Source organism: Aethina tumida, chromosome 4 (assembly GCF_024364675.1).
Source record: "Aethina tumida isolate Nest 87 chromosome 4, icAetTumi1.1, whole genome shotgun sequence".
Taxonomy (NCBI): Eukaryota; Metazoa; Arthropoda; class Insecta; order Coleoptera; family Nitidulidae; genus Aethina; species Aethina tumida.
This window is the reverse complement of record NC_065438.1, coordinates 18,356,395-18,372,342: the sequence shown is the minus strand read 5'-3', so window position 1 is coordinate 18,372,342 and position 15,948 is coordinate 18,356,395. Positions and strand designations below refer to the sequence as shown.

At 36.2% G+C, this 15,948-nt stretch overlaps 3 protein-coding genes and 4 non-coding genes across 7 annotated transcripts; 3 read left to right on the top strand and 4 right to left on the bottom strand.

The window, feature by feature from the left end:
- Positions 1–780: 780 nt before the first annotated feature.
- Positions 781–13,989, top strand: LOC109602011 (CD109 antigen-like). The gene is made up of 15 exons (XM_020018317.2): positions 781–1,023; positions 8,488–8,680; positions 8,792–9,276; positions 9,329–9,659; positions 9,714–9,902; positions 9,951–10,307; positions 10,363–10,635; positions 10,688–10,742; positions 10,799–11,317; positions 11,368–11,528; positions 11,581–11,978; positions 12,033–12,786; positions 12,840–13,015; positions 13,066–13,346; positions 13,405–13,989. Exons 1-15 carry the CDS (start codon positions 944–946, stop codon positions 13,614–13,616), a joined length of 4,464 nt encoding a protein of 1,487 aa, XP_019873876.1. The 5' UTR covers positions 781–943; the 3' UTR covers positions 13,617–13,989.
- On the bottom strand, positions 2,469–2,802 carry LOC126265463 (small nucleolar RNA U3). Its single transcript, XR_007547945.1, has one exon. It is a non-coding gene; the product is annotated as a small nucleolar RNA U3 (small nucleolar RNA).
- LOC126265464 (small nucleolar RNA U3) lies at positions 2,975–3,175 on the bottom strand. The gene has a single exon (XR_007547947.1). It is a non-coding gene; the product is annotated as a small nucleolar RNA U3 (small nucleolar RNA).
- LOC126265461 (small nucleolar RNA U3) lies at positions 3,296–3,509 on the bottom strand. The gene has a single exon (XR_007547943.1). It is a non-coding gene; the product is annotated as a small nucleolar RNA U3 (small nucleolar RNA).
- On the top strand, positions 4,668–4,881 carry LOC126265462 (small nucleolar RNA U3). The gene has a single exon (XR_007547944.1). It is a non-coding gene; the product is annotated as a small nucleolar RNA U3 (small nucleolar RNA).
- On the top strand, positions 13,978–14,860 carry LOC126265418 (UPF0669 protein C6orf120 homolog). Its single transcript, XM_049966856.1, has 3 exons — positions 13,978–14,231; positions 14,289–14,402; positions 14,451–14,860. Exons 1-3 carry the CDS (start codon positions 13,978–13,980, stop codon positions 14,710–14,712), a joined length of 630 nt encoding a protein of 209 aa, XP_049822813.1. The 3' UTR covers positions 14,713–14,860.
- LOC109602012 (protein abrupt) lies at positions 14,769–15,882 on the bottom strand. Its single transcript, XM_020018318.2, has 3 exons — positions 15,272–15,882; positions 15,182–15,220; positions 14,769–15,127 (listed from the first exon to the last, which is right to left on the bottom strand). The coding sequence occupies exons 1-3, from the start codon at positions 15,834–15,836 to the stop codon at positions 14,898–14,900; spliced, it is 834 nt and encodes a 277-aa protein (XP_019873877.2). The 5' UTR covers positions 15,837–15,882; the 3' UTR covers positions 14,769–14,897.
- Between the last annotated feature and the right edge of the window lie 66 nt (positions 15,883–15,948).

Below are 15,948 nucleotides of genomic sequence, written 5' to 3'. Positions count from 1 at the left end.
AAATTAAAGCCAAACTGATGGAAATTGGATGCTTCAATTCTTCTGGCCCCTTGGACTGATTTATGATGATGTTCTTAATAAATGTGTTTCAACATTTTAACGATCCGAAACATAAATCCAAAATTGTGATAGATTGGTTAAAAGACAAAAGCATCGATGTTTTGTCTTGCCCATTCCAATCTCCAGACATCAACCCTATAGAAAACATGGGGGATCACGTTTATAACCAAATTCCATCAACATCACAGCAACTTGAGAAGCTTGAAGAAATATATAGGTGTCGTGAAAAAAGGGTGATGTTTATGTTCTGGACATGGGCCAAAATTAAAAGTGATTAAAAGTGATATTTTATAGAATAAAAAAATAATATTGTATAATACAACAAAAAAATTGCTAAAATAATTCACATATATGTAAATATGTATAATTTTAAAAAAATATACTTCTTTTCTTCAAAATTATTTTAATTGCTCTTTTAAAACAAGGAAATACTTTGTTAAAAAAGGCCTATATCAAAACCTATTAAATTTTTTTTAAATAAATCTCAACATGAAACAATTATTTTGTTTTATTATTCCCAAATAAGTACGGTACCACAATCAAACCGCGTCCACAGAGCAACAATTACGGCATGAGCCAATAGACAACACACGCGAATTAATTCCGAAAATAAAAAATAAGGTAATACCGCACGGTGTAGCAGGAGGAACAAGGTAGGGAGACGGTGTTGTGAATCACAACTTGTGATTCAACAGTCAAGTGCAGTGCACGGTTAGGTGGACGGGAGTGCGGTACTTTCCGGCGTCCACAGCTGCGCATCGACGTCGCGATTCCTGCGAGTACCACGAAAATTTTCGAATTTCGATCGACGAATCTGGTTTAGTGCCTACAAATTTATCGGTTTGTGTCATCAATTATTGGTTTACGACTTGGGGGGGTGGTGATGTGTTGTGGCGAGAAAATGATTTCGGGGGAGGTTTTCGCAGTTTTCGCCCTTCTGGTCGCCTCCGTCAACTGTCAGGGGTAAGAATTTATAATTAAGTTAATAAATTTAATTTGAATTTATATTGTGCTGTACAAGTACGTTCACACAATTAAGATTATTAAATTGTGATTGTTAATAATGTTTGGAGAAGTTATAAAGGAAGGAAATCTTCAACCAAGGATAAACTGCAGCATAAACGGAGTCTGACTCATGCGGCACATTCAATGCGTTTATTTCTTTGACATTTGCACAAAATTAAGTTTGGCTTTTTATAAACGAGTTCTGGTTAAGTTTTGCTAATTAGATACTTGCACAAATACATTCAGACCTTGCCCCAACTAAATTGAAACTTAATGTGCCAAATTATGGTATTTAATTTTAATTTTGTTCATCCTGCGTGTAAAAATGTAATTAATTAGTAAGTTAGGCGGTGACTTATAGGACTACTGGAATCTTAGATTAATTCTTGTTTTTGACCTTGTGCTGGGTCAGATCGTAGAGATGCGGCATCTTTTTTTGCAGAATTTCGTTCTGACATCACCTGGCGCTATAAATAACACCGGTCGTCTGTGCGACTTCCCAGGTTTGACATTAAAACACTAATTCTGCATTTTTATCAACGTGGACCTGAAAAAGTGACAAAACAAAAAATCATTTAATGGATAAACAAGCTCAACGACCTCCGATTCCCGATCTTTGTTACGGTTTACATAGAAACTGTAACTAATCAGCTCAAATATCTCCGTGCAAGACACTTAATATTTCGCACAAGGTGCTTAAGAACCGTTACAACCAGATATTCAAATACGCTAACCCAATTACCAATTACAACACACAATAATTATTAATATCGTCGATAAACCAACAATTGTGCGGACTTAAAATTAATTAGGGTCTCCGTGTGGTGGAAACTGGTCGGCACCGTGTGAGTTAATCAAAACGGAGATTGATTTATGTTTCCTCCGGACCCGATAGGAACACGCTTCGAAAGTCGATTTATTCGCAATTTTCTGTAAAAAAACTGCGGCCGCACATAAATATTCATTGCCCAACATGTTTGTACATAAACCGGCACTTATCTCAAACACTGTGTTATGAAGTTTCCTGTGTGTGCGTGTTTTTTTTTGCGAACAATTGCTTTATTTAACACGTTACTTTCGCCGGTCGGTGAAGGATTGTTGTTGTTTCACCGTTAATTATCGTTGGAATATAATGGTACAGTTGTAAAAAACCGTAAAATATGTAAACAATTTCTTGCACAATCAAATTAATTATGATTATCGACGGTGTTATGGTAAGATGGAAGATTGTTGCGATGATCTCGAGTTTTCACTTTCCGTAAATGGAGTCTCGTCCGGTGATGATCAATTATCGAAAACTACATTAAAGAGAAAACACCTGTTGCGTTAGTTTACAAATTTGGATGACCGAAAGTAAAGCTTGGCCATTTAAAAATCATACTTATGTTCATTTGATTTAAAATACCACTCAGATTGTTTCTTGTCCAATTTCTGAGAAATAAATTCGCAGATGAACGATCATCGATGACTTCAAAGATATGGAATGATCAATGAAAAAAGTCTGCCTCACGCTCAGGACAAAAAACTCCAACTCGTCATCGTGGTTGCGACAACTCTACGTTTGCCAGTGAGGTTTACCATTTTTACCTGAAGTTTCAGTTAATAAAATAGGCAAATTTAATTTTGTCATCAAAAAATTGATTATTCGGAATAATTCTATGAATGTAACAATTCTACGTTTGAGTAGAGAGTATGCGAAGATGTACTATAGAAATGATACTGTGAAAGTATGATCTTAACTTTATCACCCTGTCGAAGGATTTATAAGATATATTATCAGTTCATCAACACTGTTGAGGTTTATCAATTTTTACTAAAATTATGCAGTCAATTAAAAAACATGTTACAGGCAAATTGATTTTCATTGAAAGTTGAAAGAAAGTTCTCTTCATTTTGTCACGTTTAAATGACAAGATTGCATATGACACTTTATAAATAATTATTTAGAAAGTACAACGGCAGTTTTCAAAGATCTGGAATGATCAATGAAAGTCTGCCTCACGCTCAGAACAAAAAACTCAAACTCGTCATCGTGGTTACGACAACTCTACGTTTGAGTAGAGAGTATGCGAAAATGTATTACAGAAATGATCCTATAAAGTATTATCCCCAGGACGGATCCACCTTGTCGTGGTCTTGGGGCTCAGTACCGCTCCACAAGCCAGTGGTAGTGGGGAGCTAACGGATCCAACACCTGCAAGTCCATACTTATGTTCATTTGATTTAAAATACCACTCAGATTGTTTCTTGTCCAATTTCTGAGAAATAAATTCGCAGTTGAACGATCATCGATGACTTCAAAGATCTGTGGAATGATCAATGAAAGTCTGCCTCTCGCTCAGGACAAAAAACTCCAACTCGTCATCGTGGTTGCGACAACTCTACGTTTGAGTAGAGAGTATGCGAAGATATACTACAGAAATGATCCTGTGAAGTATGATCTTAACTTCTATCACCCTGTCGGAGGGTATGTATGTCCCATCAGTGCACCAACACGGGTGAGATTTACCATTTTACCATTTTTACCCAAGGTATTAGTTGAATAACATGGAACAGGTAAATTCACTTCTGCCATCGGAAAATTGAAAGTTCTCTTAATTGTGCCACATTTAAATAACAAGATCGCTTTTGTCGGCTCATAAATAATTATTTAGAAAGTGCAGCGACAGTTTTTATCCGCAAATATCAGATTAATTTGCAAGCAGGTTTCATTAATACCGTCACGACACAAAGAAATTGTATCAATTTATCAACTATCAAAAGGAGATTTCAAATTCCGGATTAAAAACACCCACGTTGTTGTTGTTGACTTTTCCACCGAATGGAACAAGTTTATTAAATTAGCGGATATACACGTGAACGACGAATAAGAATCGAGGAGCGGGAAATAATGGTGATAAAATTCGCACCATTGTTCAACTGGTTTAATTAAATTCAAAAGTGTGAATTACGACATGTTTTATATTAAATTAGTTTGACATTTGTTGTGTTTTATTGTTTTGAACTTTTAAATTTCTCTTAACTGAATACGTCTATAACTGTATAATAGAACACAAATAACATTGTGAATAGTAAATTGCCACAAAAAGCAACAATCAATTGATACAAATTAAAAGCCTATTTTTCAATGATTCACATCGCGTTCGAATCACTCACGTGCAAAATAGCAAACAACGTAATGGTTTCATTATGTCATGTTCTGTACGTCTGTGGTATGTTAAGTGACGTCTTATACGAGTGGGTGTTGAGTGGAACCAGTATCTACTATTTGTGCATGACCGTTTTTGGGGTCCGCAAGACACCAACTCTCGTTTTTTATTCTATCGAACAAAAGAATTTGCATATTTAAACGAGATATACGCATTTTACACCCAATCGTTTTCTCGCTTATCTGTTATCATGGCTGGCTCATTGACCTGTGGCTTCGTTTAAGTACATTTTGCGAATGTGAAAGTAGATTCGGTGCGTTTACACACTGGGTACTTGAGGCCAACGTTGCGCATAATTTATTTAAATTTTATCACAATAGGTAAAAAGCATAAAAGTCACCGCTGTTGGTGCGCGGAAGTAGCTTTTAAGCCCTCCGACAGGGTGATGAAGTTAAGATCATACTTCACAGGATCATTTCTGTAGTATATCTTCGCATACTCTCTACTCAAACGTTGAGTTGTCGCACCCACGATGACGAGTTAAAGTTTTTTGTCCTGAGCGTGAGGCACTCTTTCATTGATCCAATTCTCGGATCTTTGAAGTCATCGATGATCGTTCAACTGCGAATTTATTTCACAGAAATGGGCAAAAAACAATCTGAGTGGTCTTTATATAATTAAATAAAATTTTTTTGGGCTTGTTGTTTGTTCAGTCATCGAAGTCACCGCTTGTAAACAATTTGTCATCGTTGTTTATTGCACTTAATATATAAAACTCACTTAGTTCGACCTTGACCGAATAGGTATTGCCTTTGACAATGCAGAAACCTTGAATAAACGTCGTACATTCCGTCACTAGAGTCTTAATGATTCTCAGAGGTCTGACTACCGATCATTACCATAAACGGCGTCCGTTCCATTGAAAAATGTTTGTTATCGAACCGTTTTGGATATTTCCTTTACAATTTCGAAACGTTACTCAACTTGTTTGCTCAGTCAATAACGAAAACGAAGGTAAAAATTCACAAAACGGGTAGAAAGTTATGCGAAATTAATTTTGGGGCCATTTTTAGGTAATTTATTAAAATCAATTAATTTAAATTCCCAAGAGGACCCGAAATTTTAATAAATACGTTTTGGCGCTCATCAATATACATATGGTTAACAGGTGATGTATGAAGAAAGTTTATTTATGTGATAACCGAAACTTTCCCAAAAATTGCTTAAATAGTTTTTACCTCAACATTAAAACTATTAGAAGGAGCGAACAACAATATAAATCATCAGCGTGTTACAATAAACACATAAAAAACTAAAATAAATACATAAAACTTAAATATATTATCGAACGATTGCGTACAACGGGCAAATGTGGGTTGTAAGGCAAGGCTGTAAATGTATAACAAACAGAATGTGGTTCTTATTGTTTGTGGGCTTTTGCAATGATCAACCAACGTATTCCGTCAGTTTAGATCCGTCTGTTTAATCAATATTCGAAGCCAATCGACATTTACATATCTAGCATCGTTAAAAAATCTTAGTGTGTTAATATCGAAATTTTATGTGACTTGGGCAAATGTTGAAGTTGCTTCGATACTCCAAGGCCGGTTTTAAATGTTTAAATACTTCAGCTCCATAGAAATATTAAAAAGAGAATTTACGTTTTTAAATATTAAATGTTAAATAACTAAACAACAAAAAATTATCATCATCATCACAATAATAAGCAATTTTTTGCTGCCGCAAATTTCTACAAACAAATTTATGTGACGAAAAAAAATTGGAACTTTGGAAATTGAGGATGGATCAAACTCACTTTTGACCTCGTCTTCAGAATTTATGATAAAAAAATGTGAATCTGTTGCTGTCCAGAGCAGCGTTTATGTGTTTAGAATTTAAAAAAGTCAGATTGGTTGAATTCACAATTAGGTTTTTTTATGAAGGTGAAAAAGTAATTTAAGGGAAAATTAGTAAAGCAGTTTTAGATTATAATTAATATATATTTTAATTTATTTTTGTACCAACAAACAAAAATCAAATTCAGTACTGCGGTTTTCTGTTTAAAAATGCAACATAAACACTAGGTTTAGAGTGAGTTTAATAGTTTTATTTCGACGATTTGAAACTGTGTAGTTGTACTAATTTAGCTTCTCAGTACGTAACGTCCCTTTTTTATGTAATATCAAGGTGAAACAATTTTTCATTGAAGTTATATTCACATATGACACCATCTTGAACAATGTTAAATAGACGTATTTATTTATTGTATAGCAATTAACATTTGTAATGTTCCCTATTTGATATTGTCTATTGTTTTTCCAATTTCCTTATTTAATTATTTGTGTTATTTAAGAATTTTCCAAGCATATTATATAAATATTTGCAAATTATTTATTTTATTATTTATTTTAAATTATTATCCTCTTTTATATATTATTATTATTTCAGTTTTATCCCCAAATTTATCATTTGCATCCCCATTTTATCCTGGATAAAATACCGGAAATGTCGGATACAAGATTAATGCCCTCAAGGAAACGTTATTTTTACATGTTTGGTAAAATCATTTATAATATTTATAATCTTATCTCATAATATTGGTATAAACATAGGGAGTGTTCGGAACACCCTGGGAGTACTAAAAATTTCTTATAAGACGGTCGTTGATTAATGAGTGTACAATAAATTTCAGCATCAATTTGGTGGTATTATTATATTTTACTTACACCAACAATCTGTCAGAATATTTAAAAAAAAGTGTCATCAAGACACTCTTATTTCATTACATATCTGAAAAGGAAACGTTATTTTTACATGTTTGGTAAAATCTCTAAAAATATTTTACTGTTTACACGATTTTCCCTCGATGCGGAAAAAGGGAAAGGGCGAACTAGTAAATAAAGCACGATTAACTCAAAAATGAACTCTTTATTGAGCCAAACAACAAAATTGTGAGCGAGAAAAAAAGGTGCGACCGTCGTCTTCGAGAGCTTGGGGAAGAAGGGACGCGGCGTGGCTTTAAGCTCAAGTGGCGCGCGACGCAAGACGCTTACTGCGTCGACGATGCACGCCATCTTCCGTTGTGCTTCGAAGTGAAGCTTTTGGCGCCACAATATTCATAATCTCATCTCACAATATTGGTATAAACATAGGAAGTGTTCGGAACACCCCGTGTATAATATGAGAGTACTAACAACGGTTCCTTAAAGGATGGTTCTTAGTTAACTCGTGTACTGACTGTTTAGTCAGACCATAAATGTCAAAATTTTTGAAAATAAAAATGTGCCATCAAGGCCCACTTATATCAGTACACATATGAAAATATAATACTCATAATCTCATCTCAAAACATTGGTATAGACAAATTGGTACAAAAAAATTGGCAGTTATAGAGACTGCCGATAGAAGTGAATATTTTAGTATTAAAATTTGAAATTTCTTAATGTTTGAATTAAAATTAACAACATCAATCTGGTTTTCACATTTCTTGACACTCCGAGCAACAATTATATGCATGTTTATATGGTTTATTATTCAAATATATTATGGGTTGTATGTGTCTAAGGCGAACACCACACTGCGCGTGCGCAGTAATGAGCATGTCGGTGACGCAAACCCATAAGAGCGTCGTTATTTTTACATATTTGCTAAAATCTTTAATAATATTCATAATCTCATCTCAAAATATTGGTATAAACATAGGGACTATCCGTAACATCTTGTATAAAATTTAGGACTACTAACAACGGCTTCTTATAGGATAGTCCTTAATGTTAATGCGTGTACAGATAATGAAGTTTTCAGCATCAAATTTGGTAGTTTTACAGACATTTTAGTTATACCATCAATATGTAAAAATTTAAAAAGGGCACACTTATATCAGTACACATATGAAAAGGTTACGTTATTTTTACATATTTGCTAAAATAATAATAATCATAATCTCATCGCACAATATTTGTATAATAATAGGCGTGTTTGGAACATCCTGTATAAAATTTGGAAGTACTAATAACGGCTCCTTGTAGGATAGTCCTTGGTTAACGCGTGTACAAAAAATCATCAAATCTGTACCTGTACCAACAGTCGTTATAGCCATTTTGTTTACAATTACGTGTAGAATTGAAAAATCCAAAACTAAACAGAGTGTTCCATTGAAAATAACAAAGTCGATGTCACTTCCGGCAAAACCGAAAATTTAGTTCAAGTTATAATTGGTATAAAAATTCTAAATCAATTTTACCACTAGTTAAGTTCATTAAATTGTTTTCAGATACTACCAGGTCCTTGGTCCCAGGATTATACGCCCAAACAGCGAATTCCACTGCGCCGTCAGCGTGCAAGCAACATCTGAACCCACCCAAATAACGGCGGTCCTTCAAGGTTCGTCCTTCAACGGTACCCCGTTCTTGACCCAGGACCAAGTCGTCGTCCAACCGTACACTTCACGAGTGTGCAGACTTGAGGTAAACCCACAATTTTCTTGCTGTTGTAGCTTGTACAAATCGATCACCTCTCGAACACCTGCACGCAGTATTAATTGGATGTTTTAATTGATCGAAATTTTTTGGATGTAGGTGGGCGACCTGGAGGATGGCGAGTACACGCTACAAGTGCGTGGTTCCGGGGGCGTCGAATTCACTGACGACTATCCGTTGGAATTCGTCGAGAAAAGCTACTCCGTGTTCGTGCAGACGGACAGGGCGGTTTACATGCCCGGCACCACCATCCTGTTCAGAGCCATCGCCCTCAATTCGCATCTCAAGCCGGCCGCCGAGGTCAGGAACGAGCTGCTCCACATTCACGTCTCGGACGGGCAGGGGAACAGGGTGAAGGAGTGGACCAACGTGGAGGCCACCCGTGGTGTCTTCACCGGTGAAGTTAAGCTGAGCGACAGCCCTGTTTTGGGGAACTGGAACATTTCTGTTACCATCCACGGGCAAACTTACAGCAAGAACGTTGAAGTTGCTGAGTATATATTGCCCAAGTTTGTGGTTGACATAAAAGCACCCAAGCACATAACGTTCCAGGAGAACATAATTGTGGCCAATATTGACACCAAGTAAACAAATTAACAACTTCATAAGCTTAAAAATAATAAATTGATATTTCAGATACAATTACGGAAAGAAAGTTAGAGGGGAAGCAACCGTTACAGCCTTCCCCACAATCTACTCAGGAGTCATCCAGCCAATCTTCCAAAATCCAATCAGGAAAGTTATTCCAATCGATGGTACCGCCACCGTGCAGTTTGATATTGCCAAAGATCTCAACTTAAATGACGAATACGAACGAACTGTAGTTATAGACGTGACGATTCAAGAAGCTCTGACTGGCAGAAGACAAAATAACAGTATGCAAGTGCACATCCACAAGTACGACTATAAAATGGAACTAATTAAGAGTGCCGACTATTTCAAGCCAGGACTGAAGTACACCGCATACGTAAAATGTTACAAAATGTTTTTTGATGTAAAATTCTAACTGAATACGTTTCAGGTTAAAGTAATGAATCATGACGGTACTGCTCTAAGAGCAGACCAACAAACTATAACAGTCAGACATGGTTATTCCAGGCAGGATGAAGTTTACGAAACTAATAAAGTGAAATTAGATAAAAATGGCATAGCCAAACTAGTATATGACACTCCTGTCAATGTGACAAACACAACGGCCCTTAGGATAGAGGTAAAGTTAAAAACATCTAAAAATCTTTTAACTAATCAACTATTTTAGGCCGAATATCAAGATTTAAAGGAACGAATCTCTCCAATTCCTGCAGCCGTGTCTTTCAGCAACACATTCCTACAAGTCACATTGGACACGGACAGGCCAATCGTGAACCTGGACGTGGAAGTAATGGTGAACTGCACGGAACCAATGAGGTATATCAATTATGTGTTGATGGGACGAGGGGATGTACTCATCACCAACACCTTCCAAGTAGACAACGCCAAAGAATACAAGTTTCACTTTACGGCAACTCATGCCATGGTCCCAGTCACACATTTAATCGTTTACTACGTGAGACAAGACGGGGAGTTAATAGCTGACGCTTTGGACATCGAGATTGATGGGCTGCTCCAAAATTTCGTAAGTAACAAACAAACATGCCAAAGCAATTATTTTTAATTGTGACCAATTACAGATTGATATTCAAGTCAACACGGTTGAAAGTGAGCCTGATTTGGACGTAGAAATGATCATTAGAGCCCAACAGAACTCCTACATCGGTCTGTTGGCTGTGGATGAAAATGTTGGCTTGCTGAAACCTGGCTACGACCTCACACACAAGGAAATCGCCGAGGAATTGCTGCGTTATGACGTAGCTAAGGGAACACCATACTCCTTCATCAACAAAGATGCGAAGACACATTTCATGTGGAAGCCCGGGGAGAGCAATGCACACACTGCCATTTATGTAAGGGGATTGATCATTTAAATCGTTATTTATTACAGTCTTTGAATTTTAGGAATCTGGGGCAGATCTCTTAACCAATACAAGAGTTAACAGACACCGTCCGACTCGTAAGCCACTAGAATTATTTATTTAATCATAGTGCAATGTCCTTGTTCTTTTTTAGTCGAAGATATTTACCTGAGACCAGTATTTTATGGCCCGTCAACAATTAAACCGGACAGAGGTTTCGTCCTACCCGTACATTCAGTTACAAGGCCACCTCTAGCAGGGCCATACGCTTTTAGCAGAATTCCAAAACCAGTCTGGAATAAACCTAAAGTGTACCTAACTCACGCAATTGCCAACACCTGGCTTTTCAACAACTTCTCTTCTGGTTATGAAGGGAAGACATCGATTCGTAGAAGAATTCCCAACACATTGAATACTTGGACAATTACCGGGTTCTCTTTGGACCCCTTACATGGTTTAGGATTAATTACGAATCCCAAAAAATTGAAGGTATCGAAATCATTTGTGGTGAGTTTAGACTTGCCTCATTCGGTACAGCGTGGAGAAATTTTGGCGGTTCCCGTTGTTGTTTACAACCACATGGGCCAAGACATTAATGTGGATGTCACCCTTCATAATCCTGAACAAAAATTTGAGTTCGCTGAAGTGTCCAATGATGTGAACGCCACCAAGAGTAAGTGATATTAACCGTTATCAATGAAGGTTCTATAAATAGTATTTTAGAAATCGAGCTGTACAGAAGGAAAAAAATTAGTGTTAAGAAGAACAACGGTGCTTCCGTCTCTTTCATGATAACCCCCTTGAAGCAAGGTTTAATTGAAGTTAAAGTCACAGCTAATAGTCCCAGAAATCAAGACGTGGCCATGAAGAATCTATTAGTAACGGTAAGAATTGCAAATGGTAATAATAATAAATAACTAAATAGTTACATTTTAGACGGAAGGTGAACCAGAGTACTACACAAAAACTCTACTGGTTGACTTGCGCCAATCCGGAGATTTCAAAAAGAACATAACGATAGACATACCCAAAAATGTGGTGGAAGGGTCTGAAGATATAAAAGTTTCTGCTGTTGCTGACTTGTTAGGACCAACTCTAGTCAATTTGGAACAAATGATTCGTTTGCCAACTGGATGTGGTGAACAAAGCTTAGCCCAGTTCATGCCCAACTTAATTGTGCTCCAGTATTTGAAGAGCACCAGACAACTTACACCGACAATTCAAGATGAAGCTATAAGTATTTTGGAAACAACGTATCAGAAGCAGCTTTCTTTTAAAAGATCAGATGGCTCTTTCAGTCCGTTTGGCTCCAGAGATGACGCCAGCAATGTCTGGTAAGCAAATCTAATAATTTAATTAATGTTAGGTACTAAGAGACGTTGTTTCAGGTTGACTGCCTACACAGCTTTGGCATTTAAACAGGCGAAACCTTTCATATTTGTAGATCAGCGCATTATTGACAGAGCGCTAGACTGGCTGATGGATATCCAAGGGAAAAACGGTAGCTTCGTGGAAACAGGAGCGGTGATCTACAGCCAAATGGAAAGTCGTAATGGCAACAGTTTGGCTTTGACCGCCTTTGTAACAATCGCGTTTATCGAAAACCAGGTGGGATCTTCGGGAAAATACACCAACACGATAAACAAAGGCTTGGATTACATCGCGAGGAACATAGACGAAGGAGAATCGACTTACACGATTGCGCTGTGCAGTTATGCTTTACAACTGGCGAAACATACGTCCAAACAAAGTGCATTTAACCTCCTGGATGCTAGGTCTAAGTCAAAGGATGGTAAAAAATGGTGGGCTATTGATACGCCGATCAATGAAACCAAAAATCCTTGGACTAAGCTCCCCAGATCTGTCGACATTGAGACTACTGCGTACGCTCTGCTGACTTTCATCGAAGCTAATTTGCTCGATGATGCCACGCCTGTGCTGAATTGGTTGCTGGACCAACAAAACAGCATGGGTGGCTTTGCTAGTTCGCACGACACTGTAGTGGGCTTGCAAGCATTGTACAAACTGGTGACGAAGTTGTCGATCAATACCAACATGCAAATCGACTTTACTTATAAGAAACAGGAGTCAAACAAGTTCAATATTAATAGGCAAAGCGCCATGATTCTTCAGACAATGCCAGTAAGTGTTAATAACTAAATAATCTAGAGAGTGTTACAATGTTTGACTTGTAGATTCGTAAAGAAGCTAGAGTTATCAATGTGACGGCCTCTGGAAGTGGCTTGGGAATATTCAGAGTCTCTTACAAATACAACATGAATGTAACCGGTCCTTGGCCAATGTTCACCTTGGATCCACAAGTGGACAAGAACTCAAACCGTCACCACTTACAAGTCTCGATTTGCACAGCGTAAGTCTTTCAGCCTATTTGTAAATGGTGTGCCACATTTTTAGTTGTAGGTTCGTTTCGAAGAATCTGAGTGAAAGTGCGGAAAGCAACATGGCTGTTATGGAGGTGACTTTGCCTTCAGGTTTTACGGCCGACATTGATGCTTTGCCCAGTTTAGAAGTGTCTCAGAACGTACAAAAAGTGGAAACCAAGGACGACCTGACCAAAATAATTCTTTATTTCAACAACATTACTAGACTGGAGTATTGTCCCACCGTTTCAGCCTTTAGAACCCATAAAGTGGCCAAACAGAAGCCCGTTCCAGTTGTTGTTTATGACTACTACGACAGTTGTATGTTCAATTACTTGACCAATTTGTTACTTGATGATTAATGATAATTGTTTTTTAGCTCGAAGAGCGAGAGTCTTTTATAGAGGACCAAGATCGACATTGTGTGACATATGTGAGGGTGAAGATTGCGGAGATATTTGTATCAAGGAATTGGAAGCTGGACCTTTGGTGGATGGGGAACTGAGAGGAAGGGATGGTGGTGGAAGCTCAGCGATAAGTGCCACAAGTTGGCTTGTGATTGTCACAATCTTAGCCTACGTTTGTCGATAAATATTATATTATATAAGTATCTCTTCGTGTAAATACTAGAGCTGAACACTACCTATGGAAGCCATACTATTACTAGTTTAATTTTAAGAAAGGACTGTATGTTTACTGAAAAATAATTTAAGTAACCACTGTGATGTTATTACCTATTAGTAGTAATAGCGATAAGACGTTCAGTATCATCAATCACCAGATTAACTATTTTGTTACCTAATAAATGTAATAGTTACTAATCATTGTAAATAGGATGGAAAGATTACATAAAATACTGATCTATAAATCTAAGTCAAATAAACAATAATATAAGTGACTAGTCGTTTAAGACCATGTAACAATAAGCTAAAAAACATGTTTAAATAAATTAATGTTAAAATTCCTCCGTTTGAAAATGTTCTACGTTTTGTATTCCCGCCTTTTTTCCTGTCAAAGTTACGTTAACCTCAAAATGGCAAAAAAAATTCTAATAAAGATTATTTTGTTTATATTATTGAATTTAATTTACTGTGCATGTACGGATCTCACGCTTTTACATAGAAGAGAAGGAATTGTTGGCAGGGAAAATTTTACGTACTATAAACTTAAATCACCTAATGCAATTTTACTTATACTAAAGTCACTGTAAGTTTTATTCAAGAAGGTTATTAAGCTATAAACACCACAATCTAATTGCTTCAGGGAAGGAGATGCTGACATTTATGTGTCACAAAAATCAACTGTTACTTATGAACCTGAGATGTATGATCTGCATTCTGCAACTTGCGGTATTGACATAGTGGAAATACCTAAAGAGTAATGGTAACAAAGTTATATTTCACTCTTCTGAATATTGTTTTTTAGCTTTGAAAAGCCTGTAACTGTTGGCATTTATGGACATCCTTCATTTGAGGAAAGTTATTTTACTTTAGATATATATGATCTACCAAATGAATCTGAGGAAACAGCCCAAGTAAATGTGGAACAGTTTGAAGTTGAATCTGAGAAGCCAAAAAAGGTTAACCAAGAAAAAATAGAAAAAGAAAGAAGTGCCAAAATAAAATCATATGCAGCCAGAAGTGGAATTTGGGCTTTGCTAGAAATAATGCAATTAGTGTTTATTTAAATTAGTATATTATTGTATATTCCTGTGATACTAAAACCATAATTTAGGGAACTAAATAAATTTTAAATAAGTATATTGTAAAAAAGACACAAACACAAACATTTTATTATAACAATCAACAAACAAAATTAAAAATTTTAAGTCTGAATTTGTACACTTTATAAGATACATGCTAAATAAGGAAATTATGTTTTTTTATCCTTTTCTCGTTTGTGACCATGTGCCACTATCATATGTCTTTGAAGATGTGTTTTCCTAGACAAAATTTTATTGCAAATTGAACATGTTGTGGTACCATTGTGCATTCCTAAATGTTTATATAGGGAATCCTTTAATCTATACTTTTTCCCACATATTTTACATTTATAATCTCCATGATCTTTACAGTGGGATTTATCATTACCACTTGTTTCATCTGTAAAATTTATAATTCACCTCTTAACATTGCTAGCTTTAAATATATACAAACCTAGTTTTGAGATCTGTGCCAGATTTTTTGAGACTGGAGCTAAAAATATGCCATTTAATATAATTAATTTTAATTACATAATAATTATACTTGTATCCATTTGATTTTCCTCCAATTTATCTTCATCAATCAGTACTTCATCTAAAATATCTTCTAAAAGAACAATAGGTTCATTTTTCAATTCAGGACAGTATGCCTTTTGTTTTTGATTAATGTCTGACTCATCTTCTTCCAAACTCCTCTTATTGTTCTCTACATTTATCGTTTCAACTTTCTCAGACACACTAAAGTCTTCCTCTATATCATCACCAGTTAACCCACAAACTTGCAAAGTCTTGGCTGCTTCTATAAAGCTTTCGAACATCTCACTATCAATGCTCACCTGTCCTTGGTACATGAACCTGAAGATATCTATCAAAACCGAATACTCAATGCCCTTGATAATAACAACGGGATTCTCATGTTTTATTTGTTTGAAAACATTATTAAAATACAAACTGCAGGCGCCCAAAATCATTTTATGGGCTCTAATCACTTTGCCATCGACGAAAACGGTTACGTCCGTAAACTCCTCGCACTGCAACATTTGATCCATGCTCACTTTTAGGTGGTCCATGTGATCCTTCCAGTTTACGGCAAAATGTTCGCGAGCCATTATAATTTTGAAAACTTATAGGTTAAAAATTACAGGTTATGTTTTGTCACAAATATATTTTGACATAACTGAATTCAAGCCAAGTATATTTAAATAGTCTTGATATAAAGAC

Excerpts from the sequence above, each read along its gene's own strand:
- LOC109602012 (XM_020018318.2), bottom strand. The coding sequence starts at position 15,836 with ATGGCTCGCGAACATTTTGCCGTAAACTGGAAGGATCACATGGACCAC. Across the intron at positions 15,221-15,271 it reads GGAAAATCAAATGGATACAA|CTCCAGTCTCAAAAAATCTG; the intron begins GTATAATTATTA and ends GCATATTTTTAG. Across the intron at positions 15,128-15,181 it reads GGCACAGATCTCAAAACTAG|ATGAAACAAGTGGTAATGAT; the intron begins GTTTGTATATAT and ends TAAATTTTACAG.
- LOC109602011 (XM_020018317.2), top strand. The coding sequence starts at position 944 with ATGTGTTGTGGCGAGAAAATGATTTCGGGGGAGGTTTTCGCAGTTTTC. Across the intron at positions 11,529-11,580 it reads TGAAGAATCTATTAGTAACG|ACGGAAGGTGAACCAGAGTA; the intron begins GTAAGAATTGCA and ends GTTACATTTTAG. Across the intron at positions 13,016-13,065 it reads CAAGTCTCGATTTGCACAGC|GTTCGTTTCGAAGAATCTGA; the intron begins GTAAGTCTTTCA and ends TTTTAGTTGTAG.
- LOC126265418 (XM_049966856.1), top strand. The coding sequence starts at position 13,978 with ATGTTAAAATTCCTCCGTTTGAAAATGTTCTACGTTTTGTATTCCCGC. Across the intron at positions 14,232-14,288 it reads TTACTTATACTAAAGTCACT|GGAAGGAGATGCTGACATTT; the intron begins GTAAGTTTTATT and ends TAATTGCTTCAG. Across the intron at positions 14,403-14,450 it reads ATAGTGGAAATACCTAAAGA|CTTTGAAAAGCCTGTAACTG; the intron begins GTAATGGTAACA and ends ATTGTTTTTTAG.